The sequence below is a fragment of the Rhinoderma darwinii genome, chromosome 4, assembly GCF_050947455.1.
Source record: "Rhinoderma darwinii isolate aRhiDar2 chromosome 4, aRhiDar2.hap1, whole genome shotgun sequence".
NCBI lineage: Eukaryota > Metazoa > Chordata > Amphibia > Anura > Rhinodermatidae > Rhinoderma > Rhinoderma darwinii.
Genome location: NC_134690.1, coordinates 104,013,435 through 104,038,739, shown reverse-complemented (window position 1 = coordinate 104,038,739; position 25,305 = coordinate 104,013,435). Strand labels below are relative to the sequence as shown.

At 41.6% G+C, this 25,305-nt stretch overlaps 1 protein-coding gene across 5 annotated transcripts in view; it reads right to left on the bottom strand.

Annotated features, from left to right (window-relative positions):
- The window catches only part of HLTF (helicase like transcription factor), a 123,870-nt gene that overhangs the window by 4,386 nt on the left and 94,179 nt on the right, over positions 1 to 25,305 (bottom strand). For all 5 annotated transcript variants that reach the window (XM_075861449.1, XM_075861446.1, XM_075861447.1 and 2 more), the window contains 11 exons: positions 22,183 to 22,277; positions 18,159 to 18,302; positions 16,798 to 16,930; positions 15,068 to 15,203; positions 12,967 to 13,146; positions 8,252 to 8,376; positions 6,448 to 6,626; positions 6,177 to 6,296; positions 2,267 to 2,379; positions 1,708 to 1,888; positions 473 to 553 (listed from right to left, as the gene is read on the bottom strand). In XM_075861449.1, the coding sequence (XP_075717564.1) occupies positions 473 to 553; positions 1,708 to 1,888; positions 2,267 to 2,379; positions 6,177 to 6,296; positions 6,448 to 6,626; positions 8,252 to 8,376; positions 12,967 to 13,146; positions 15,068 to 15,203; positions 16,798 to 16,930; positions 18,159 to 18,302; positions 22,183 to 22,277 (1,487 nt within the window). The remainder of the gene's footprint in view (positions 1 to 472; positions 554 to 1,707; positions 1,889 to 2,266; positions 2,380 to 6,176; positions 6,297 to 6,447; positions 6,627 to 8,251; positions 8,377 to 12,966; positions 13,147 to 15,067; positions 15,204 to 16,797; positions 16,931 to 18,158; positions 18,303 to 22,182; positions 22,278 to 25,305) is intronic.

Here is a 25,305-nt window from a genome sequence, read left to right as displayed (position 1 = left end):
TGTACCTTTCACACTGACTATTTTGGAATATTATGAATAATGATGTTTCATACAGCACAAGGACAGAATTAATGGACCTCCGCAGTAGTGCACATGGTTTATGTTTGCATTGGGTGGGATGTTTTTCTGCATGGCGGGATTGAGACTTCTCTTTAAAACGTAAAAATTTCAATAAAAAAACAATTCTAAAAAAAAATTATATATATATATATATATATATATATATATATATATATATATATATATATATATATATATATATATATATATATATATATATATATATTATATACACTGAACAACAGAAAGATTGCGGGCCTACCATGGAACAATTCACAATAACTAACCCAATGCCCCGCTGTTCTAATAAACAAATGTTGGAATAATCAAGAATACATGATTTTTGCAAACCACTGAACAATCCTTCACATATTGATGGGTTCCCTTTATACTCATTTCCAACCAGGTTTACCTTGGTAATAATCACTTCCCTAGTTTGTCCAAGTCGGTGACAACGATCAAAGCATTGCTCTTCGGCAGCCGGGTTCCATGCCTATCGGTAAGAGGGTATACAAGGGTCACATTCATAAAAAGGAAATATTTAAAACACATGAAATTCATATTAAAAATACAAAGTCTTGCTTGCATGAGAGAAATTAAATTTAAAAAAAGTATTAGTACTGTGTCTCTATGTACACCCTCAAGACGGGCACATGAAAAATATGATGGAACAATAAAGTGTTATTCTAAATACTCGTCTGATCAGTCTAAATGAACGTTTTTCAGATTTTTTTTTTAATGACAGGATTGTTTTACCATCAATGAGCAAGAAATCAGAGTACTATTAAGAAAAAATCTTCCAAGAGAAGTACTCACATACGACATAGTTACAATGGCCAAGAACAAACCTTTTCATTTGAACAGGACCCCCCCCCCTTGCCAAGTTCTATGCCACGTCTATGAATGGATGCAAATGACTAAAGGCGTTTTGGATATATAAGTTATATCACCTTCCCGCACCACAACATATTTGTACATCATTATGGACCGGGCTCATTGGCTGAGCCCGCTCCCTACGCTACAGCTGTCAACTGTGTATCACAGCTGACACCTCGCAGTAACAGCCGGGATTAGAGAGAACTCGGATTCCAAGTGTTTAACTTCTTCGATTCTGTGGTTGCTATTAACCGAGGCATCGGAGTAGTTAGAGAGGGATCCCCCTACTTTCCATTACTCCATTGCCTGCCCCTTCCCTCATCCAATTTTGATACCACTTGCAGACTTCCTTCACGACACAATGGAATTTAGCACAATTGATTTCAATGGCTGTGTTTAGATAAGCCACGTAAAAGTTATAAACACCTTTGGGGACACTTTTTTTGTTATTGTATTGGCTGAATTTTGAGCTAAAAAAAAAAAATAAAAAATACCTTTGCAACTGGTTATTATTAAAAATGTTGCTCAATTTGGCTTCTGCAGCCTGAATATATTCTGGTATAACTTTGATCATAATTGAGCTTAGATGATCGCTCAGGAGTCTATGGAGTTTGAGTCGTCAAATGGATTTGACTGTGAACGGCATTATGCAGCCTTCTATGTATTGCATCATTTTTAATCTGCAGATCACTTCTTGGCGATCCAGTTCACAAACAGGAGGAGGTATAGAAATTATAAAATGCATCCAAAAAATAATATTCCGCTACTTACAGGATCCATTAAAAACACACGAGAAGCTGCCGTCAAGTTGAGACCTACTCCTCCAGCTTTCAGTGACAGCAGCATAATGGTTGGAGAGTCTACGTGAGTGCTCTGGAAAGACTGAATTGCTTTGGTTCGCTTTTTCTGTGTCATTGAGCCGTCCAAGCGTGTAAACATGAAGCCAGACGCTCTGCACACAAAATTAGGACAGTGTATAGTTTCTATGACAACAGATATTACAAAGATGAAAAAAATCTGACTTGGCACCAAGCCTGTGTTATGCTCACAAAAAAAACAAAACTAGGTTACATAATGGCTAAAGGGAAAAAAAAAAAAAACAAGAGGGCAAAAGGCTAAACATGGCTGAATTTATAAAATGTCACTAGACTTGTGAGACGCTGGATGACTCTAGTACAATAGAAATTCCATTTTCGTACACGCAAATCTAGACTTTAATAAGATTTAAGTGATCTACATCCATTATAATACAAGCAGTACTAGAAAGAAGATTAGGACACAACTTTTTTATTTTTAAGAGTAAAAAATCCCCCGATTGATGTGGTTTTACCTAAGAGCGGTTTCTATCAGTGATAGGTATGAAGTGAACTGTGAAACGACGAGACTCTTCACATGTGGATCTTTATTTCGCTGTTCTATTAATGCGCACGTAAGAGCATCTATCTGAAATATTAAGAGAACACAGTAAAATACATAAAATTGTAAACGGCCCACAAATAAAATATTCCTCGATACCTGTGAACATAGTGTAAGACTCTCTGGACTCAGTCAGTATATTGCATTAGTATGTGTAAGCCAAAAGCAAGACTATAAACACAGGGGAAATCTAATAAAAAGATTTATACATCTCTTCTTTGCATCCACTCCTGGTTTTGGCTTCAAAATAATGATGCAAAATACTGACCAAATCAGCAATGTGTGAATGAGGCCGTAAGTAGTCTGGTTCTCTGCTCGAAATGAGTGCTGGAATATAAAAATAAAACTTCTGGATGGTGTGGAGGAAAGAAGAAGAAAAAAAAGAAGACGACACCGTGTTGTTATGGGCAACTACTCTTTTTTTTTTTTAACAAAATCATGTATAAAAAAAAAAAAAAAAAAAAAAAAAAAAAAAAAAAAAAGCATTGTTATCGCTGTGTTCATTAAAGTCGAAACTATCAGAATATACTGTTATTTAACCCACACGGTATGTGGGCGGAAAAAAATAAAGACTGCCAGAATTGGTCACCTCACATCCCTGAAAAAGTGGACTTAAAAAAAAAAAAAAAAAGGGAACAAAAAGTCGTATGTACCCCAAAATGGAACCAAACAAAATGCCAGTTCGTCCCGCATAATATAAGCACTCACACCGCACCATCAATGGAAAAATTGAGAGAGTTATGCGTCTGAGTTTAACGACACAAAAACAATTTGTTCAAAAAAAAAAAAATAAATTTGTTCTATTTTGTCAAATAAGTAAAACCTAAAATAAAAAAATATATAAATTTGGTATCGCCGCAATCACATTATCCCCCAGAATAAGGGTGATGTGAAATTTTTAGCACATGGCGGTGTATAAACTAAACCCAATAAACTTTGTAGGAGTCGCTGTATTTTATTTTTTTTTCATTTCACCCCACAGAATTCTACTTTAAAGTTTCTCAGTACATCATATAGTACATTAAATGATGCAATTAGAAAATACAACTCATCCTACAAAAAACAAGCCCTCATATGTCCGTTACTGGAAAATAAACATTATCTTGGACGACTGGGAGGATAGAGAGTAAATATAAATAAAGGAATATAGTAATAAAGGAATATAGACTTGGTCCCCTTCCTGTCACAGTAACTTTTAGTTTTTATATATTTTTTTACTTCAAACCTTCCAAAAGGCATAAATTTTTTGTCATTGTGGGTATGGAAGGTGTGCGATAGGCTGTCTGAACACCTATTCATTGTTGCCATGGGTAAAAGGGGTGATTTGTCAAAGTTGCAAAAAGGGATTATTGTTGGTTTTGGGACCACGGGTGACAGTATTTCTCAAACAGCGCAGTTTGTGAACTGTTCGCGTGCTGCTGTGGGGAAAGTGTATAGTGAGTGGACAAATGGCACCATTGGGAATAACCGACATGGAAACTGCGGAGCACCACGTGCCACTGATGTGAGAGGTGAACGTCGGTTATAAAGGTGCGCGAGGGACGCTACAGCGGAGCAGCTCACCGTGAAAATCAGCCAGGGGGCTACCAGACATATGTCTAAAAGACAGTTGAGCGAACCCTACTGTGTATGGGGCTCCGAAGCAGACGGATGGTCACTGATACTATGCTAACAAAGGTGCATCAGAAAAAAAGGCTTCAATTTGCACGGCAGTATGGGAGTAGGACCATCGATGATTGGCAAAGGGTTGCCTTCTCCGATGAGTCATGTTTCTGCTTCATTGAATGGATGGACATTGGCGTGTCAGACGAGAAACATCAGAGAACAAAACACCCTGCAACCATTGCTGGAGAAACACAAGCTGGTGGCTGCAGCGTTATGGTCTGGGGAATTTTTTCATGGCATTCTCTGGGCCCACTAATCTATGTGGAAGGCACTCTGAACCGATCTGGGTATGAATCCAGCGTTGAGATCACGTCTACCCATACATGCTGTTTGTCTTCCCTGGGGCAGATGGAATCTTCCAGCAAGACAATGAGACATGTCACACAGCTAGAAATGTCCGACAGTGGTTGGAAGAGCACGATCAAGACTTCCCCTAATTCACCAGACTTGAACCACCACAATCGTCTTGTTCACTCTATGGATCTTCCCCCTCACACCCACCAGCAAATGTGGGATACACTACAGTCAGCATGGTTCCAGATACCGGAGAAAACCTACCAGCACCTCATTCAGTCACTCCCAGGCCAACTAGCTGCTCTCCGTGCTGTACATGGCGGATACCCTGGGTATTAGCTCGTGGTCATAATAATGTGACTTGACTGTGTATATATATATATATATACACACACACATACAAAAATTATATATACACATAAAAAATATATTATATATATATATATATATATATACATATATATATACACATACATACACACACACACACCTCTGGGACCAGCACCTCTCTCTAGAACGGGGCACCTAAATTCCGTTCTACCTTTCATTGCTCCCGCTGCTTCCCGGCCACTTCCGGACTATATGGTCGGGAGTTACGAAAACAGAATAGCTCACTGAGTTACGCGGTTTCCATAAGTCCCATAGTAGTGAATGGCAGTTATGGAAGAAACGTAGCATGCGGGCTACGCTTTTTCTGTAACTACCATTCAGTTTTATGGGACTTCCGAAAACCGTGTAGCTCAGCGAGCTACGCTGATTTCTTCTTTATGGTCGGAAATCTCCTGCTCGAGCCGCAACACAGAGCTGCAGAACTGCAGAACTGGGTTTAGGGGGCCCGGTTCTAGAGATAGGTGCGGGTCCCAGAGGTGGGACCCAAATCTATCTGCCTTTTATGACATATCCTGTGGATATCTCATAAATGTCTCTGATGGCAAAACCCCTTTAACTAACAGAAACAGCTTATAACTGGATGGGGAACAGCCAAACTCTGCTACAAAGGTGAGGTTGTGGAAGAGTTTCATGTCACAGGTCCACCATGGCAAGACTCAGCACAGCAACAAGACGCAAGGTAGTTATACTGCTTCCGCAAGGTCTGTCCCAGGCAAAGATTTCGAAGCAGAGTGGGGTATTAAGATGTGCTGTTTAAGCTCTTTTGAAGGAGCACAAAGAAACGGGCAACGTTGAGGACCGTAGATGCAGTGGCCAACCAAGGAAACTTAGTGCAGCAGATCAAAGACACATCATACTTACTTCACTTCAAAATCAGAAGTTGTCCAGCAGTGCCATCAGCTCAGAACTGGCAGCAGTGGGATCCATTTACACCCATCTACTATTCCGAGAAGTATGAGAAATGAGGCCAAAAAGCCATAACAGACGTGGAAACAGGGCCAATCGACTCAACTATGCATGGAAACTGGGGTACAGAAAAATGGGAGCAGGTGCTCTGGACTGATGAGTCAAAATGTGAAATATTTGTATGTAATAGAAGGCAGTTTGTTCGCCAAAGGACTGTAGAGCGGTACAATAATGAGTGTCTGTAGGCAACAGTGAAGCATGGTGGAGGTTCCTAGCACGTTTAGGGCTGTATTTCAGCAAAGGGATGTGGGGATTTGGTCAGGATTAATGGCATCCTTAATGCTGAGAAATACAGGCAGGTAACCAACATGCCCTATAAATGTTATACACATTCACCCATTGTTGCTTGAGAAATGTCCTGGGCACAAGGACTGAAACGTTGCATAAGGGCTAAAAAGTCCAAACTTTTTCCGCTTATTTTTTTTTTTGAGTGCTGCCTATTTTCTTAGTGTTGTTATCTATCTATCTATCTATCTTTTTTTTATTATTTTTGTTGTTAAGTTTCTTACTTTTGAACTGGATATCCACTTCTGATCTTTTTTTTCAGTAGGATCACATTCTTCCTCAGGACATTCCAGCAAGTGTTCCAGACATATTTCACTTCTGCAGAGAGGGCATTTGGCACATGGCTGGGAGAAGGAAAAAAAATAAATAAAAAAAAGTTGAAAATATTTTAAATTACATTTTCTTTAAACCATGGGAATATATTAATTAAAACATTGATTTGAAATAAGAGTTTCAAACAATAGTCAATCCCCCCCGTTAACTACATCTACTTACTTTTTCACGGTGGATAACCTGACAAATGCAGGGTTTACAAAAGACATGTGCACAACGGGTAATGACTGGAATGTTCAGAGAGTCCAAACAAATTGCACATTCTTCATCCGACCCAGAGTTCAGAACCAACTTTATCTTATCCACAAGTTTCTCACGTAACTCTTCTGGGGTTGATCTTGCTAAAAAAAATAAAAAAAAATAAAATAATTCTGTATAAATTTGACTTGGCATACTGTGTATACATGGCATCAATGGTTTCCCCAAACATAATCCTTATTTTACCCACATTTACAAAACGGAAGAACCATACACATAAAAGGCTTTTCCCAGAATCATAAATGATCACCTATCCACAGGATAGCTAAAAAGTTTGATCGCTGGGACCCCTCATCAATCGTAAGAAAGTGAGTCTCGAACTCTCCTGTTCCTCCTCACCAGTCCACCATATTGTGGTCAAGATTGAATGGAGCGGGAGTCGTGGAAGAAAAAAAATCTGGTTTATCAACTTAGATGTGGTGGTTATAAGCCGGATCCTGCGTGTCACAAACATGCAGGACCAGCTTTCAGCCGAGCAGTCAGTCCAGCTGACCTGATTAAATCGGCAACAAATACAGCTTCTATATACACACAGGATACATAGAAGCTGCATCTTAAAAAGTAAAAAAAAAGTTTCAAAGTCACATGATAAAGTTGCTTAAAATCACCTAAAACATTTTAATAAAAATTTTAAAGAATTTGAGTTCAAAGGTGTACATAGCCTGGTTTCTGCTCTAGAGATAGTGGGGGCATCAGGTCTATGAAAGAACATCCATTTAGAGACAGTAAAACTTTTGCACTGCTAATCTATGAACTAATTAAAGACTTCAGCCCTTTTACACAAGAGATCCCTTCCCCGACATGTCAATCAGCGCATGGAGCAATGATCCTGTTAACATATAGTCACGATCGTTCCTCCGTCCGTATACAGTTTTCTTATTTTCAGCAGCACATTCCCTGCTTACAGGCGGAGATGCGCTGTCGACAAACGATCATTTTTATGGCAGCATAAAAGACCAGACGATAGTTTGCTTGTTGACTGATCGCTGCCATGTTTACACAGGCCAATCGGGAACAAGTGTTCGTATGAGCGCTCGTTCAGCCCATCATCGGGCCCGTGTTGGAGCCTTTGCGCTCCATACTCATTCGGTTGTATTTTTAAATGACCATTTACTACACCACGTCTGTTCTTTTGCGTGTCTGTTGCTTTGGATACTTTGTTATACCACGTCTGATAAACAAACCTAAGTGGTCTGGAAAACTCAAGGTTCAACATCACTTCTTTTTGTTAGCCATTAAAAGGTATTCAATCTGCAAGACTGCAAATTTTTTTCCTCATACGGAGACCAATAAAAAATTTTTTTAACTGGCTAACACAATACCAAAAAAATAATAATAATTTATATATATATATAGTACTAGGTAGTAGCAATTTATGTTAAATAAGTTTTTATTGATTTTAGAACAATAAGCAACATACAAAAGGAAGACTTCAAAGATAAACATTCCACAAGGGTCGGTTGCAGATTTTGAGCAAAATAGCAGAGTTTAACTCCAGTCTTGTTTACTGGGCACTAATCCATATTAAAGGACATGATTTTGATCCTTGTCCATCCTCTGAACAATACTTGGTGTCCATGCTAAGGGGCCATGACATCAGCCTGCACTGATCACCTATTCATGGCATATCCTAAGGAAACCACCACCTGATAAGGACTATGTTATTACACAACAACATGGTATTGTAAAACTGAAACAGAGTTCTCACCTGCTAGGGAAATTGAAGACAAATTGCTTGAAACAAGATGTGGATGACAGCAAAGCTGCCTTAATCGCACCAGCAAAGCAAGCACATCTGCATAATGTGTCAGGACAGTCCCTTCTTGAAAGTATCTGGATAATACAAAGCATTTTAATTCATCTTATTTGGAAGCATAATGTGAACATAGTACTGATCACGTAGAAGAAAAAAAAAAGCAGCATAGTAAATTAATTTAATACCTCTCTCCCATCTTATAGGTGCATTGGCTGGAAAGCTGCCGTGATTTATCCAGTCCTAAGATAATAGGATTTTTGTACTCACCTTAAAATATTTTTCTCGTTGAATTCTTTGGGGGACACAGCACCATAAGTATAGGCCATTGCCACTAGGTAGGAAAAAAGTCTTGGCTTTGGCCAGCATACCCTTTCTACAGACACTGGGTATATCAGTTTGTGCTAAGCACTTCGGACAAGACAATAAACGAACAAACAATGTCCTGGTCCATATATATATATATATATATGAGAAAAAGAGTAAAGCAGCACAGCAACAGTAGTGGGTGCAGGCCTCCTAGGTTGAGGCTAGGAACCCTTGTTAATGAAATCCAAAAAAATGAAGAGGCAACACTCCAAGGAAATTGGTGAAAAAAAGTGGTGTGTTTATTCACCCCAGGCAGGCAACGTTTCGATCCGTCTCTATGGGATCTTTGTCAAGCCTGACGGGCTTGACAAAGATCCCATAGAGACGGATCGAAACGTTGCCTGCCTGGGGTGAATAAACACCACTTTTTTTCCACCAATTTCCTTGGAGTGCTGCCTCTTCATTTTTTTGGATTATATATATATATATATATATAAAAAATATAAATAAATGAAGGCGGGTGGGATCTGTGTCCCTTAATTAATACAACGAGGAAAAGATTTTACGCCGAGTACAAAAAAAACGTACTTTCGCATTAATATTATTGGGGACACAGCACCATGGGACGTCTTAATGCAGTCCCGGAGGGTGGGAAGAAAACTAAAAGGAAAAAGCACAGGAGGTTGGGACGAGATGGAAGACACCAAGATAAGTCTGTAAAGATTAACTAGGTCGGCGTTACCAGTGCCACCAGAATCACCGGAGTGCCTTCACTCTGGAGCACCCTCAGCAAAAGTGGAAGGGTAGGATAGAGATACAGGAAAGCAAACTCGTCCTACAGAGAAACCAGGGTGTCAACTACAATGTCCCTGGGATTGGGCCAACTGGCCACGCATGTTGTAACCTTGCGGCTGAGATGAGTCGCAGAGAGATGGACGTCTGGGGTGCCCCCCTTTTGCAAAGTTGATAGAAAACCTCTGGGTGAAGAGACCTGGATCCAGTCTTTCCAGACTGATAAAATCTGTGGCACAGCTGTCCACTCATATGTAGAATGCTGACAGCACTGGTCCATGATGCTATGACCATAGAAGGATGCAAGAGAATTTCCACAGTGCCACCCAACTCCTGGTGTCACCTTGGTGGTTCAGATAGGCAACCACCATGGAGTTGTTGGTCTGGATTCTGGCCACATGACCCTGAAGAAGAGTCCAATAAAAGAGGGCCAGGAAGACTGCCCTCAATTTCAGAAGGTTTATCTGCAAGGAAGCTTCCTCCTGTGACCAAGTGCCCTGGCCCGCGTGGGCCCAAAAATTGCACTCCACTCGGAGAGGCTGTCATATATTGAGAGGTCAAGCTACTGGAATAGAAGCATGTTGGCTGGTGAGGTCTCCCACCAGAGCAACTTCTGAAGAATCTGAGAGGGAAGGAGAACATACTTGTCCAGGAAGGTCTGAGGCTTGTCCCAGCGCAAAAAGATTGCCCCCCCCCCCTGGTGGGGCCTCGAATAGAACGCGCATATGGGACTGCCCATTCTGCCCAGCACCCACATGCAAAAACGCATGGATCTTGATCTTGTCCTCTGGGAGATTGGCCTTCGCGGACCTCGTATTGAAATTTAACCCAAAAAACTCAATGCTCTGAGTTGGAACCAAGGAGACTGATGTGGGGACTGAAGATTGTCCTTTCCTGAGGGGGCAAAACTAAGGAAATGTCGGTGGGTACTTTCTAATAGGGATGAGGAGGTATGGATCGTGAATAATTAATTTCATCCAGGCGCCTTACATTCCAGGATACTGTGGTGCAGTTGTTTTCTCCAAAATAAGCAAGACTAATTCACCTAAGCGGATAAGAAATCTGGGAGCAGAAGCTCAATTCACATATGCAGACTTGGTTTTAGAATCCAACTTCTTATCAAGAGGGTCACCGAGTGTTGCCGCATCTGACAGTGGGATGGTGATGCTCTTTGTGGATCCACCACTCATCATTGTCATAGGGAGAAACAAACCATTTTGAGATAAACACTAGGATAAAACAGATTTATCCAGTGTCTGTGGGCAGGGTATGGCCTGCCTTTGCAGAGCTGAGACTTCTCCTACCTAGTATCAGCCTCCTAGTAAAAGGGTGGCCTACTCTTACAGTGTGGGTGTCCCAATGATCTTAATAAGAAAAGCAATTTATTGACACTAGTATTTCCAGTATCAAAAATATCAAGATGACAGTATGGCAGCCAGATTAGCGATTAGATTAAAAAATAAGACCAACAGGGCACATCACTAGCTGACCGCAGACTAAGGAAAGTGAGGAGAAGAATAAAGGGGCATTAGCTTACATAGCGGTCTCCAAAAAGTAATAAACAATTATAGGATTAAAACAAATCACAAGCAGCAGACATGTCTCTGTACAACAAGTCACCTTAAAGAGGCTCTGTCACCAGATTATCAAATCCCTATCTCCTATTGAATGTGATCGGCGCTGCAATGTAGATAACAGCAAAGTTTTTTTTAATAATTTTTGCCCAAGTTATGAGCAATTTTATATTTATGCAAATGAGCTTTTCAATGGACAACTGGGCGTGTTTTCTCGTATTTCCAACTGGGCGTGTATTGTGTTTTTACCAACTGGGCGTTGTGAATAGAAGTGTATGACGCTGACAAATCAGCATCATACACTTCTCATCGTTTCCACCCAGCTTTTTTCACAGCAGACACAGCGTGACGTCACCCACAGGTCCTTCAACCTTGTCGTCGGACAAAGAAGATACATCGGCTCCAGGCATCCAAAACGTTAATATGCTCGTCTCTAGGGAGTTTGCTATGCTTACCTGCACATACCCTGCACTGTACTCTCTGACGCCTGGTGCTGATGTGTCTTCTCTCTTCCGACGCTAAGGTTGAAGGACCTGTGGGTGACGTCATCATTCCCAGCCAGCTTCTTTCACTGCAGACACAGCGTGACGTCACCCACAGGTCCTTCAACCTTGGCGTCGGAAGAGAGAAGACACATCCGCTCCAGGCGTCAGAGTACAGTTGAATTTTCAGCAGCATCACCATGTGCAGGTAAGCATAGCAAACTCCCTAGAGACGAGCATATTAACCTTTTGTACACCTGGAGCTGATGTATCTTCTTTGTCCGACGACAAGGTTGAAGGACCTGTGGGTGACGTCACGCTGTGTCTGCTGTGAAAGAAGCTGGGTGGGAACGATGAGAAGTGTATGATGCTGATTTGTCAGCGTCATACACTTCTATTCACAACGCCCAGTTGGTAAAAACACAATACACGCCAAGTTGTCCATTGAAAAGCTCATTTGCATAAATATAAAATTGCTCATAACTTGTGCAAAAATTATCGTTTAAAAAAAAAACTAAATAAAAACTCTGCTGTTATCTACATTGCAGCGCCGATCACATTCAATAGGAGATAGGGATTTGATAATCTGGTGACAGAGCCTCTTTAAAGAGAGTCTGTCATAATTTTTAGAGCCTCCAAAACTGCTAACGCCACTAGTTAGCTATAGGGAAAGGAGTAGAAATATTACTATTTCATATCTTAGTTCTAGCATCAGTGTAAAAACGGTTTTATTCTGCCATGTGCCATTCAAGTGTCTAGCATCTTGCAGTCCAAACCCTCCCCTTTGCAGTTGACTGACTGCTCTACTTGTATGATGATGCTTAAAGAGGCTCTGTCACCACATTATAAGTGGCCTATATTGTACATAATGTGATCGGTGCTGTAATGTAGATTACAGCAGTGTATTTTTATTTAGAAAAACTATCATTTTTAGGGAGGCTTAAAACGGATGACAAACGCTCTTTAACCCGTTGGCGACAGGTCATGTACAAGACAGCCGCCATGGGGATGCATGGAGCACGCGCACAGGCTGAGCGCGCTCCATAATGAACGGGCCTCGGCTGTATGTTACAGCCAACAACCCACTGCAGCAGGCGGAATCGAAGATCACGTCAATACCGCCTGTTTAACCACTTAGATGCTGAAGTCCATGGCGACAGCAGCATCTAAGCCGTTATAATAAGGGGGTAGCCCCCTCTGACTGCCGTGTTCGTAAAAAAGTCCAAACTATTTGAATATAACATTATTGAAACCGCACGGTGCATGCCGTAAAAAATTATTTCAAAATACAGAATTGCTGTTTTTGGTGATGAAAAATCCGTATGTACCCCAAAATAGTGCCAATAAAAACTAGAGCTCGCCTCGCGTCTCATACCGTTCAATCAACGGAAAAATAAAAAGTTATGGCTCTCAGAATGTAGAGTACCCTTTAAATTCATGTAAGAAATAGAATGGGTCATAATGGGAAAAAAAGTTGTTTTTTTATTTCTATAAATGCAGAAATAAATATCACCTTCCGATAACGGCTTTTCCTTCGTTCTGCATAGATTCGTATATTTGCCGTTCATCTGTAGACAGTTTGATATATTGGATATAAACTTTGCGCTCTGGCAAATCCAGTACAGGTTTCCCGTTGACTTTGGTTGTTTTTGTCCTTCTTAGAGTGATATTTTTAATAAGTGCTTGGAGCCGTCTACAGAAAAAAAATGAAAATAAAATAATTGTATTTCTATATAATGAACTCTAATTTAATATAGTTATTAGGTATAATTACTTTTAAGCAAAATCAATAAGTCATTATTTAATTTTGCCGCATCAAAGAAAATGCTAGCAGCAACCACATAAAGCTTGACGCAGATTGGTTGCTATAGGCAACAAGGCCATTACAAGATCTCTAGGTGAGCCCAGGCTCTGATACAATAATAGGCCCCTTATACAACAGGGCCAAAAAGGTGCCCCAACAGACAAGCCCTATTTAAAGCCAATCACCTGCCACTAGGGTATATTTCTTATGAGTTGATTCACAAATAAAAATTATTATTTATTATAATCACGTTAAACCTTCCGGATTATATATCCTGTATGTACAATGATAACAGATTACAAATTAAAGTGGACGTGCACAGGTTCTATATAGATAGATGGGGGGGGGGGCCTTAGAATCATTTCCCCCGGGGGCCAAGGAATTTTGAGATTTTGGGTCAAGGTGTGATTTAACTTGTAAGGTAATTTGGTCATTTGTTATAGCTATTCCAAATTAAAAGTAGATGGACTGATATAAAAGGCTCATGGTCCAGTACTATGTGATACGGTTGATGTGAAAGTGATTAAAATAATGTTAAGGCCCCATGCACACGACCGTAAAAAGACTTGCGGACCGCAATACAGTCTGCAATTACGGACCCGCCCTGTTCTATTGGCTGCGGACACCTTTCCGTATCGCTACGGATAGATGTCCGTGCCGTAGAACCGTGCGGGGAAATATGGAGCACGTCCTACTTTTTTTTTTACGGGCCGTGCTCCGGGATCACAACACAAAGATGCGGCCCGCGGCCATGCGCGCAACCGCGGGCCGCGATTACAGGCACGGCCGTGTGCATGAGGCCTTAAATGATTTCATTTTGTGCAGCAGCCATCTTGCCTGGAGTCTCTATCTTGTTTCAATTGTAGTGAATAAGAAAGTCATTGTTCCTTTAAGACAAGTATATTAATGCTGATTTTGTATGTTTCTAAGTTAAGTTATCGTTGGCCTTCATTCTCATGTAAACTTGTGGAAAGAAGGAAAGGGGAGGGAGCGAGATAAGAAGGGTGACACGTTCACATATGTATGTCAGTAAAACACCCCATCTTAGAAGAACAATCTATTGTATCCCTGCCAAGAGAAATAAGCCAGCTGCAAAACTGACGTTAATTATAATATTATATTTTAAAGTGTAATGTGTGTCTGTGATTGGCTTAAATATTCTCATTGTATGCTATTGGCTGAATAAGAGTTATTATCATATTGTAAATGATTGGTTAAGCTCACGCCTACAGCCCTTTTGAATGATATTATTGTAATGGAGTTTGGCAATAAACCTCAGAGGAGTATTTTAAGCATACGAGCAGCGTCTGTGTGTTATTCCTCTCTCGATATTTCGATAAAACATGATTTGGACCTGGATAAATCCCTGGAGGGCGGGTATCATGACATACCCATTACAAATTTCCATCTAATATATTTTGGCTCAGTTGCTGCGTCAACAGTTGGTATTCAGTGTTCATTTATCAATTGTACGACATGCGCCAGAATTAATGATTCTCATAAGGCCAGACAGAGACACACAAACAAAACAAAGCTAGGGATCCATTAGCTTGATAGACAAACCAGAAAAGGAGGGAAAAAATAAAATTTCTATCCGCCCAAATAGACTCGTGGAGGTAAGGATTTTCTCGCTCGCGCATTAAGGGACACAAAAGATTTGGGATGTCCCTTTGCCGTTCCTGAGGGTGGATTGTAATTTGTAATGGCATAGAGTTGTATACACAGTTACGCCTATATCTGCTACTTTTGTGGAATGATAACCTCACTAGTGTACCACTCCAGAAAGAAATAGGAAGTTCCACTGTTCTACCTTAATCCTCCTTGATCTCCCATGGTGACTGGTCTCTGAATTGTACGGTGCCACCACTCCCTGTCAGTGAATGGTTTCAGTTTCAAGAAAGAAATAATGGACCATAAATCCTTCAAGGAGTTCTGAATAGGTGTACCTGTGTTTAGAAATGTGAAAGTATGCAACTAAAAACATTTTAAAAGAAACCAAATAATTATAGGGGTTTTCCAATCCCATACATTTTTTTAATCAATTAAATAAGGGTAAGAAATCCAAAGTTACATTTCAAGTCTTGCTGCTGCTCGCACATCAATGTTTTCCTTGTTCCCCTGCTGGTCTCTAGACATGACCGCAGCAGTAAATCGCTGGCCACAGTGGTAACATGTCCAGCTCACTGAAGCCACTGCTGACGCCAGTGAGATTGTTTACACCACTTCAGCAACGACATGTCGTCTCAACACGTGACCACAGCAGCCAAAGACTGGCGGGGTACCAGGGAACCTTTGACATGTGAGATTTGAAAGGCAAATCAACTTTTTAAATCAAGTGCATAGATGTTAAAATTACAATCTTTTCATAGCTCTAGAAAACCCCTTTAAAGCCACTCCAGATGGCCATACCAGTCTCTTCAAATTCCAATTTATTTTGGAGATGGCTGCAAAGACAAAGGGAGCAGGGGGATGCAATAAGGCCACATGCCACTGTGATGAGCCAACCACTGGGGGCATGGGGACCGGTGGTTGTAACCACTGGTTACCAATGCACTGCGGGCTCTGCCTTGGTCATGTCAGGGGAACAGCGCATTTGACCAACACAGCGTCTACATATAAGAAGGCCGTGCGCCTTTGCCTTAAAGAGAACCTGTCACCCCTCCACACACGTCCGTCTTAGTAAATAATTATATTCCCCATGAAATAACAATTCTGGAGAATCTTTTCTTAGATTTGTACATTGAATCAATCCTCTGTTATTCCTATTAGAAATGTATAAATAAATTGACAACTTGGGGTTACCAGTTTTGGGTGTGCCCATTCATGGTCTAATCTGTGGTGAAAGACAGACTTGTAGGAGTCTTACAGCTGTGACAAGGGGCATGGTAACACCCAGGTATCAATTAAATTCACACATTTTGGGGAGGAATTACAGAGGAAAGGCACAACGCACAGTTCTAAGATAGGTGACCGATCCTTTTTAAAATAAATTCCGATCTCAGAGTTGTTTATCTTTATTGATTACCATCTACCAATGAATATTTACTAGAGCGAAGATAAAGAAAATGTCCTAATACATTATAAAGCTTGGCATCCATTGGAGAAGGCAATACATTAAATCAGATTCAATAATTCAACAACGAGGCAGTTTACCTTGCAAGATACCCACATTGAGGCTGGGTTCACACGACCACTTTAACGTCCGTAATCGACGGACGTATTTCGGGCGGAAGTCCCGGACCGAACTCAGTGCAGGGAGCCGGGCTCCTAGCATCATAGTTATGTACAACGCTAGGAGTCCCTGCCTCTCTGCAGGACAACTGTCCCATACTGTAATCATGTTTTCAGCACGGGACAGTAGTTCCACGGAGAGGCAGGGACTCCTAGCATCGTACATAACTATGATGCTAGGAGCCCGGCTCCCTGCATTGAGTTCGGTCCGACACTTCCGCCCGAAATACGTCCGTCGATTATGGACGTTAAAGTGGTCGTGTGAACCCAGCCTAAAGCTCACCAGAACCTGTAATGGTTTTATTGTACCTGTTAGAACCCATCTTCTAACTGCTTCTAGACTATGAACAGCTTTTGTCTGCTGTGCATTTGGGTTTCGGATAGTGTGCCCTTCATCCAACACCACTCTCAACCATTTTATTTTATGCAGTGGGCTGTTATTCTGCAAAAGAAGAAGAAAAATATATAGGTTTTCCCCAAGTATAGTCTTCTATAAAAGGTTCCTCCCTGGCTGCTCAGTTGGCATCACTTGTTTCAGCTTATTCCTAGGACGGATAGAGGGCCTAGTTCTTGCAATAACTGCTAGACAAGTACCAGACAATTCTACCAGTTACCGCAAACACTAGACAGCCTCTTCACTCTCTTATCGAGGCGGAATAACCATGTTACGTTAGACGCTGTATCGGACATGGTAACGCAGTTATTGCGGGCACCAGGTAGCCACATTATCCACTTCTTAGACGGAGGAATGGTGTCATGGCAGCTCCCTGTACCTGACATGGGTGGGCATCCATTGAGTCACCGTGCGAGCGCTAGACACTACATCCATCGTTGCTACCGTTTTTTGCACCTTTTTTTATAGGTGGTGTTATTGCTGAACTCTGTTCCTGATGTGGCTATACAATTCATGCAAACATCAGAAGGTCACATTATCCCCCCAGGCAAGGTTTTTTTGGTGTAGTTTACGCTCCTTTTTTTTTTTTTTTTTTAGAGGGTGTACATGACTAATACTGGAATGGTCTGAGCTTAGTGAGAGAACGACCCTTATTTTCAGGAAGGCTCTCTCAATTACAGCAGTCAAGACTGAAACACGAGATAGAGGAAACTAGAATTACAGTGCCTGGCAACGGGCTTCTAAAAACTTGGACCGAACATTATTGTTTATCTAGTTGCAGTGCTACGACCGGTTTACTCTGAGCCGGACCGAGCACGATCTACGTCTTTAGAGGTGACCCTCTAAATGTCAAGTATATTCAGGGCCACCTACACCCGGACCCCTTCCCAGGTAGCCGATCACAGCACCAAGGCTTGACTTGCTGAGGTTCATGGTGAAGGGCATCAGGTCTGATTCCCACTCAATCATCTACGCCCCTTGACAAGAGTCTCGTTCGGTCACCTCCCTTGTCTAGGATTTTGTCTATGCGCCAGCATGGTCTAGATCTGGGGCTCGGCCTTCACAGGAATTATGAACATGCAACTGCAATGACTGAAGGCTCAAACGGAAGACAGGACATTCTGGAGAAACCATCAATATGGTCGCCAGGAGTTGAAAATGACTAGACGGCACTAATCGCAATGATGATGAGTTTTATAAACTTTATGTAAAGATCTGGATTATTGGTACTTGTAAAGCTCACATTTTGCTAACAGCCTCTATATGTTACACCTACCCCATAATCGTGGGTCACAGTGCTATAGGAGGTCAGCACAACATCCTGCTGAGAAAGAGTATTTGGATTTTTGCTTCGCTCAGGTCCATAATATACATAGATATTTAAATCCACTTCAGTTTTGACATGCTGCTCAAACTGATCCTGAAAAGTAAGATTTATACATTTGATTATTAACTGGTATGTTATGTTGACACAGACAAGTTTTGTTTTTTCCTCCCCTCCATCTAAATGGCATTTTTTCGGCACAAATTTTTTTGGCAGGCCTTGTTTTTTGTGGGACAAGTTGGAGTTTTTCACGGCACCATTTAACGTATTATAAAATGTACTGGAAAACGTAAAAAAGTTATTTGTGGGGTGAAATGGGAACAAAACAAAACAAAACAGTGATTGCGCCATTATTTGGTTTGTTTTGCTTTTATAGAATTCACTATGCGGTAAAAACTACACGTTTACTTTATTCTACGGGTTGATACAATTACGGCCAAGTTTCTATATATATTATTTTTTTAAAGTTTTACCACTTTTATAAATAAAAAAACTATTTTTGTTTAAAGCAGAAAAAATAGTTTTCGGTCGCCATATTCTGAGAGCCATAAATCTTATTTTTCCATTAATTGAGTAATGTGAGGGCTTATCTTTTGCGGGCGAGCTGTAGTTTTTATTGGTACTATTTTGGGGTACACGCGACTTTTTGATCACTTTTTATTCTAATTTGGGACAGTTAAGATGACCAAAAAACAGCAATTTGGGTGTTTTTAATGTGTAAAAATTTTATTTTTTTAGTCATTCACCAAGAAGGTTAAAGAATGCTTTATTGTAGTAGTTCAGACTTTTACGGACGTGGCGATACCAGTTATGTTAACTTTTATTTTTCTTAACATTTCTTTAGGGGAAAAACTAGCAAGAGATTTTTTTTTGTTTTTTTTAACTTTTATTTTTTTCCCACTAAGAACACTAAGCGCGTTAGCACGCTCCATATTTCAACCCCCACACCAGGACGTATTGGCACATCTCTCCTATAATAACCTAAGAAAATACATGTGATTAAAGAGGTTGTTCCAAAGAGGACTTTCAACATGTCTGTCCTGTTGCAAACCACCAATTAAGGCCGGATTCACACGAGTGTTGCGCATATCGGACATCCAAGGTGCACCCGTGCTCAGCGCTGCGGGACGCCTTATTACGCATCCCCATAGACTAGAATCCATGGAGGGACGCGTGAAGCGGAAAAAATAGGACATGTCCTATTTTCTCACGGACCCTTCCACGGTCCATTGAATCAACGGCCGTGTGAACAGTCCCACTGAATTACATAGTATTACATGTTCGTGTGAATTAGGCCTAAGAGTGACAGTGCAAGTGTGGGGGCACTTCCTAAGGGGAATGTACCAGGACACAATGTCTATTCACACTCCTGACACTTCGGTAAAGTTTTTGTGGGACTTACTCACACTGCACTGTCATTCACAGCGTGATCTCGCGAGATCACGCTTGCGGTCATTAAGTCCCACACAAACTTTACTGAAGTATCAGGAGAGTGAATAGACATCGCGTCCTGGCTGGAGGCAATGTCTATTCACTCACAGGACACTTCAGTAAATTTAATGTGGGTGTATGTGACAGCAAGCGTGATCTCGTGAGATCACACTGTGCGGAGTACAAATGGACATGAATGAAGAGAAGTGTATGACGCTGATCGGTCAGCGTCATACACTTCTCTTTACAACACCCACTTGGTCAAAAGGTAAAAAACACCCAGTTGTCTATTAAGAAAATAATGAGCATAAATCTAAAATTGCTCATAACCTGGTCAAAAATTAATAGTTTTTCAAAATAAAAACCACTGTTACCTACATTACAGCGCCGATTAGATTATGTAGGAGATAGGGCACTTATAATGTGGTGACAGAGCCTTTTTAAGGCTACATTCACACGAGCGTGACATATTTACGTGCATAAAAAACGTGCGTAAATCTGTCCATGTGCGTTGCGTTTTTGCATCAGTGTGCTCTGCGAGTGGCGTGTGCTTTTCACACACTTGCAAGCAGTTTTTTTCTCCACTAGAATTCATGTGTGAAACACGGACTGCACATGGATGTGCGTCCGTGTGCTGTCCGTGGTTTTCACGCACCCATTCACTACAATGGGCGACTAGGTGCGATAAAACGCACCAATACAGGACATGCATTAAGTTTTACGCAACACACACTCGCTGCGCGACACCTCATTAATGTGTGAATAGCCCCATTGAAATCAATGGGTCCGTGTGAGGTGTGTTGTTTCAACACAAAGCACAGACGAGAATCACGCTAGTCTGAATAACCCTGAATGTACGTCCGCCGAAACCACCGGGACTGGCCGAGTAATGCGCATGGCGACGTCTCGATTGCTGTCAACCAACTATTCCTACTGACTCCCCCATACACGCTTGGCCAAGCGCGCACGTGTTCTTATGGAGAAAGCCACTGCCAGTCACCTCTCGCAGTGGATTATCCAATAACGAACAAAAGGATCAGGTGTGTTGAAATTCAATATGCCCTACCCCATTTCCCTCTCTACAACAGATGTCTGCATACGTGATTCCAGCCTGACTATTGATTGGCACCAGAACATGCGTGCACACACACTTTTTGATGATATTCTAATTCATTGAGAAGTTAATTTATTTCAGGTATTTAATTCAAAAGGTGAAACTCGTATATTATAGATTCATTACACACAGAGTGATTTATTTCCAGCATTTTTCTCTTTTAATGTTAAAGATTATGTCCAACAGTTCATGAAAACCCCAAATTTTGTGTCTCAGAAAATTAGATTATTATATAAACCCAATTTCAAAAATTATTTTTAATACCAAAATGTTTGCCTACTGAAAAGTCTGTACAGTATCTGCACTCAATACTTGGTCGGGGCTCCTTTTGCATGAATTACTGCATCTGGGCTTACGTAACACCTCAGCAGTGCCACAGGCTGATCGCCCTCATGCCACGCCGCATTGATGCAGTAATTCATGCAAAAGGAGCCCCGACCAAGTATTGAGTGCAGATACTGTACAGACTTTTCAGTAGGCAAACATTTTGGTATTAAAAATAATTTTTGAAATTGGGTTTATATAATAATCTAATTTTCTGAGACACAAAATTTGGGGTTTTCATGAACTGTTGGACATAATCTTTAACATTAAAAGAGAAAAATGCTGGAAATAAATCACTCTGTGTGTAATGAATCTATAATGTACGAGTTTCACTTTTTGAATTGAAATAAATTAACTTTTTGATGATATTCTAAATTCATTGAGAAGGACTAGTGTATATATAGATCTATCAAAAGTGTTTTTGGGAGAAGCCCCTTTGAAGTAACATTTAAAGGCCCTGTTCACACTAGCATAATGTCTTCTGACAGATTCTGGCAAATCGCGACAATTTTCATTAACTTTAATGGGGTCTGCCGGTGTTTCAGTATTTTTGACAGCAAGAAAAGTGTCATAGACTGCACTATTCTTGTCAAAAATACAGAAAAAAAATAAAAATGATGGCAACCCTAATAGAGGCTCTAAGGGTCCTCTTACACAGCCCGACATGGGCCGTGAATTTGAGTGCCGATCAACGAGACAGCTCGTTGATCATCGTCATTTGTTCTTTTAACAAGGAGCCAGTATGGGGACGAGCGCTTGTCCCCATTCATTTCCACAGGGAGATGTGTTGCCGACAAGGATAATATTTAATGCTGCATAAACAACACGATCAGCAGATGAACGAGCGTTTGCTCGTTCACAGACCAATCGTTTCCTTGTTTCCACAGGGCAAAGATTGGCAAGGAGTGTTCATATGAACGCTCGTTTGCCCGATAATTGGCCCGTGTAATGATCGTGTAAACTGAGCCTTACAAGGGAGTACAGTTTTCTAGAACAAACATAAATTGAATCCACGTATCTCTGGTCCAGATCTAAGACAATTGTTTTGCGTTTACTTCTAAAACAGACTCACAATTTGAACATACAATACAAAAATTTCCAACATACAATCCAGTTACTTATCACTGATAAGGGGCAAATGATCAGCGTTGGTCTAGGAAGTATTGGTTCACACTTTGAACGACTCTGCACTGTAGTTTTTCCTGAAAACGAAAAAAGTAAATGCATAAAACATTAATGCTTACATTATTCTGCCCATACAGACTGAGTCGACCAAGACACACGGGCTAATTATCGGGCAAAGGAGCGTTCATTTGAACGCTTGTTCCCGATTATTGCTCTGTGTATACCAGGTAACGATCAGCCGATGAAGGAGAAAACGCTCATTCATCAGCAGATCGTATCGTTCATGCAGCTAAGAAATATTATCAGTCAGCAGCACATCCCCCTGTGTAAACAGGGAGCTGCGCTGCCGACACTATGGAAATGTAGGAGGACGAACAATCGTAGTAATAAGTGCTCGTCCACATACATAACCAATCATTGCTCCTTGTGAAAGGAGCAAACGAATGCTGATCAACGAGCTGTGTCGTTGATCGGCGATCGCTTTCACGGCCCATATTGGCAGTTGTAAAAGGACCTTTACTTGTTGATAGTGGGTAATCTGCAACGGATTTATCCATCTATAATCATGCACACTGATATATCTGGAAAACGTATCACATGAATCTAGAATATGATGCCCATATAATTCTATGAGCCCAAGCTGAAATATCTGTGCGTCTCCCACTTTACACAGTTACGCAATGGCGATGATCATGTCAAGAATTTAATTCTATATTAATGGCAATAATCATGTCAAGAATTTAATTCTGTATTAAAGAGGCACCATATGGCGACACTCCATGTCAATGGGAGTATTTCCCCACACGCAAATGCAGCAGATAACAAGTTTTAAAACATGTCATCTCTGAAGTGAAAATTTGGATTTTTATTTTTTTATTACTTTCTATAAAATCCCTTTCAAACAGCGTTCATTGGAGGACACAGGTGACCATGGGAATATCTGCTGCCACTAAAAGGTGTACATCAAGTAACAAAAGTGTTACCTTCTCCTACCATGCTATACCCCTCCTGCAGACACAGAGCTAACCAGTTTTTAGAGAAGCAGAGAGCATAAAACAGTCAGAACTAATAATGACAGTCATGAACCACATAAGAACCTGAGAAAGAATACACCCTGGAGAAAACCGTCGCAACACCTAAAAAATAAAAAAACATTGGACGAAAAAAGTATTTTACAGTAATGGAAAAAAAAAAAAAAAAATCCTGTTCTCTCGTCCATGTCATTGGGATGAACAGATGACCTTGGGACACCCAAATGTAGTCCCCTAGGAATGGGAAATTAGAAATACTGAGCATGGACTAGTGCAGAGCTGCTTTCAGGACCCTATGAAAGACAGGCATTAGGAGACGGAAAAGGTATGCACCTTGTACAATTCTGAGAGTGTGTGGAGGATAGACTAGGTAGTCGCTTTGAAAAATGTAAAGAAAGACTCTATGCTAGACCATCTACGAGCCACTCACTGCTCTGGTGGAGTGGGCCATCACAAGAAAGGTAAGTTCTTGCCCTTGCACAATACACCTTGCCAATGGTGGACAGCATCCAGCAGGCTATGGTTACATTAGATCAGGGGTCTCAAGCACGCGGCCCGCGGGCCGCATGCGGCCCCTGGGGCTGTCATCTGCGGCCCGCGGGACACAGAGCCGCTAGTATCGGCTCTGCACTGAGACTCTGGAATTCCCTGACATCGCTGTCCACATATGAACAGCGATGTCTGGGGCTTCCCCAGAGCCGGAGTCCCGAGCAGAGCGCTGGTGTCAGCTCTGCTCCGGGACTCTGTGGAATTCCCTGACATCGCTGCCCATATATGGACAGTGTGTCAGGGTCTTCTCCAAAGCGGAGTCCCGGGCAGAGCGCTATTATCGGCTCTGCTCCGGGACTCTGGGGAAGCCTCTGCCATCGCTGTCCATACATCGACAATGATGTCAGGGGCTTCCCCAGAGCAGGAGTCCCAGTGATGTCAGGAGCACAGCTGGAGTCCCAGGAAGAGCCTACTAGCGCTCTGCCTGGGACTCCAGCTCTGGGCAAGCCCCTGACATCACTGGGGCAGCCTCTACAGAGGGCACTGGGGCAGCCTCTACAGAGGGCAATGGGGCAGCCTCTACAGAGGGCAATGGGGCAGCCTCTACAGAGGGCAATGGGGCAGCCTCTACAGAGGGCAATGGGGCAGCCTCTACAGAGGGCACTGGGGCAGCCTCTACAGAGGGCACTGGGGCAGCCTCTACAGAGGGCACTGGGGCAGCCTCTACAAGTGGGTGTGTGACAGCCTCTGAAGAGGACACTGGCATTATCTACAGAGGGCACTGTGGCCTTATCTACAGAGGGCACTGTGGCCTTATCTACAGAGGGCACTGTGGCCTTATCTACAGAGGGCACTGTGGCCTTATCTACAGAGGGCACTGTGGCCTTATCTACAGAGGGCACTGTGGCCTTATCTACAGAGGGCACTGTGGCCTTATCTACAGAGGGCACTGTGGCCTTATCTAGGGGTGTGTTGCATTATCCAGAGGGCACTGCGGCAGCATCCACAGAGGGCACTGCGGCACTATCTAAAAAGGGGCTACCCAATCTTGACATGTGTGCTAACTGAGCCGCCGGACTGCATTTAGCGACACTTAAACTGGAAAGCTGGATTGTTGAAATAAGCACGTGGAGAAATATCTCAAATTTTAAACCTAGCGCTATTATTATAGTAATGTAGTATTATTATTCTAGTAATATAGTGTTATAGTAGTTCAAATAACTAATTGATTAACAATAATTTTGTATTGTATCAAATTTGAAAGTAATGCGGCCCGTCAACTTCCCATTTTTTCTATATGCGGCCCACTTACCCGGCCGAGTTTGAGACCCCTGCATTAGATGCTGCCAGAACCTGCCTAGCACTGTTCGGAATAACAAAGAGTGAAAATGGCGAATAGAGGAAGTTTGCGCAAGATAAATTTTTTATGAATGGACAATATCCAGATATGTAAAAAGGATGCTTACTAGGACGGGAAGGAACAAAAAGGAGAGAAGAACAATGTCCTCATTGATTTGAAAAGTTGACACCTTGGGAAGGTAGGGACAGGACAATGGAGGAACACTTTGGTAGATCAGGCTGTCAG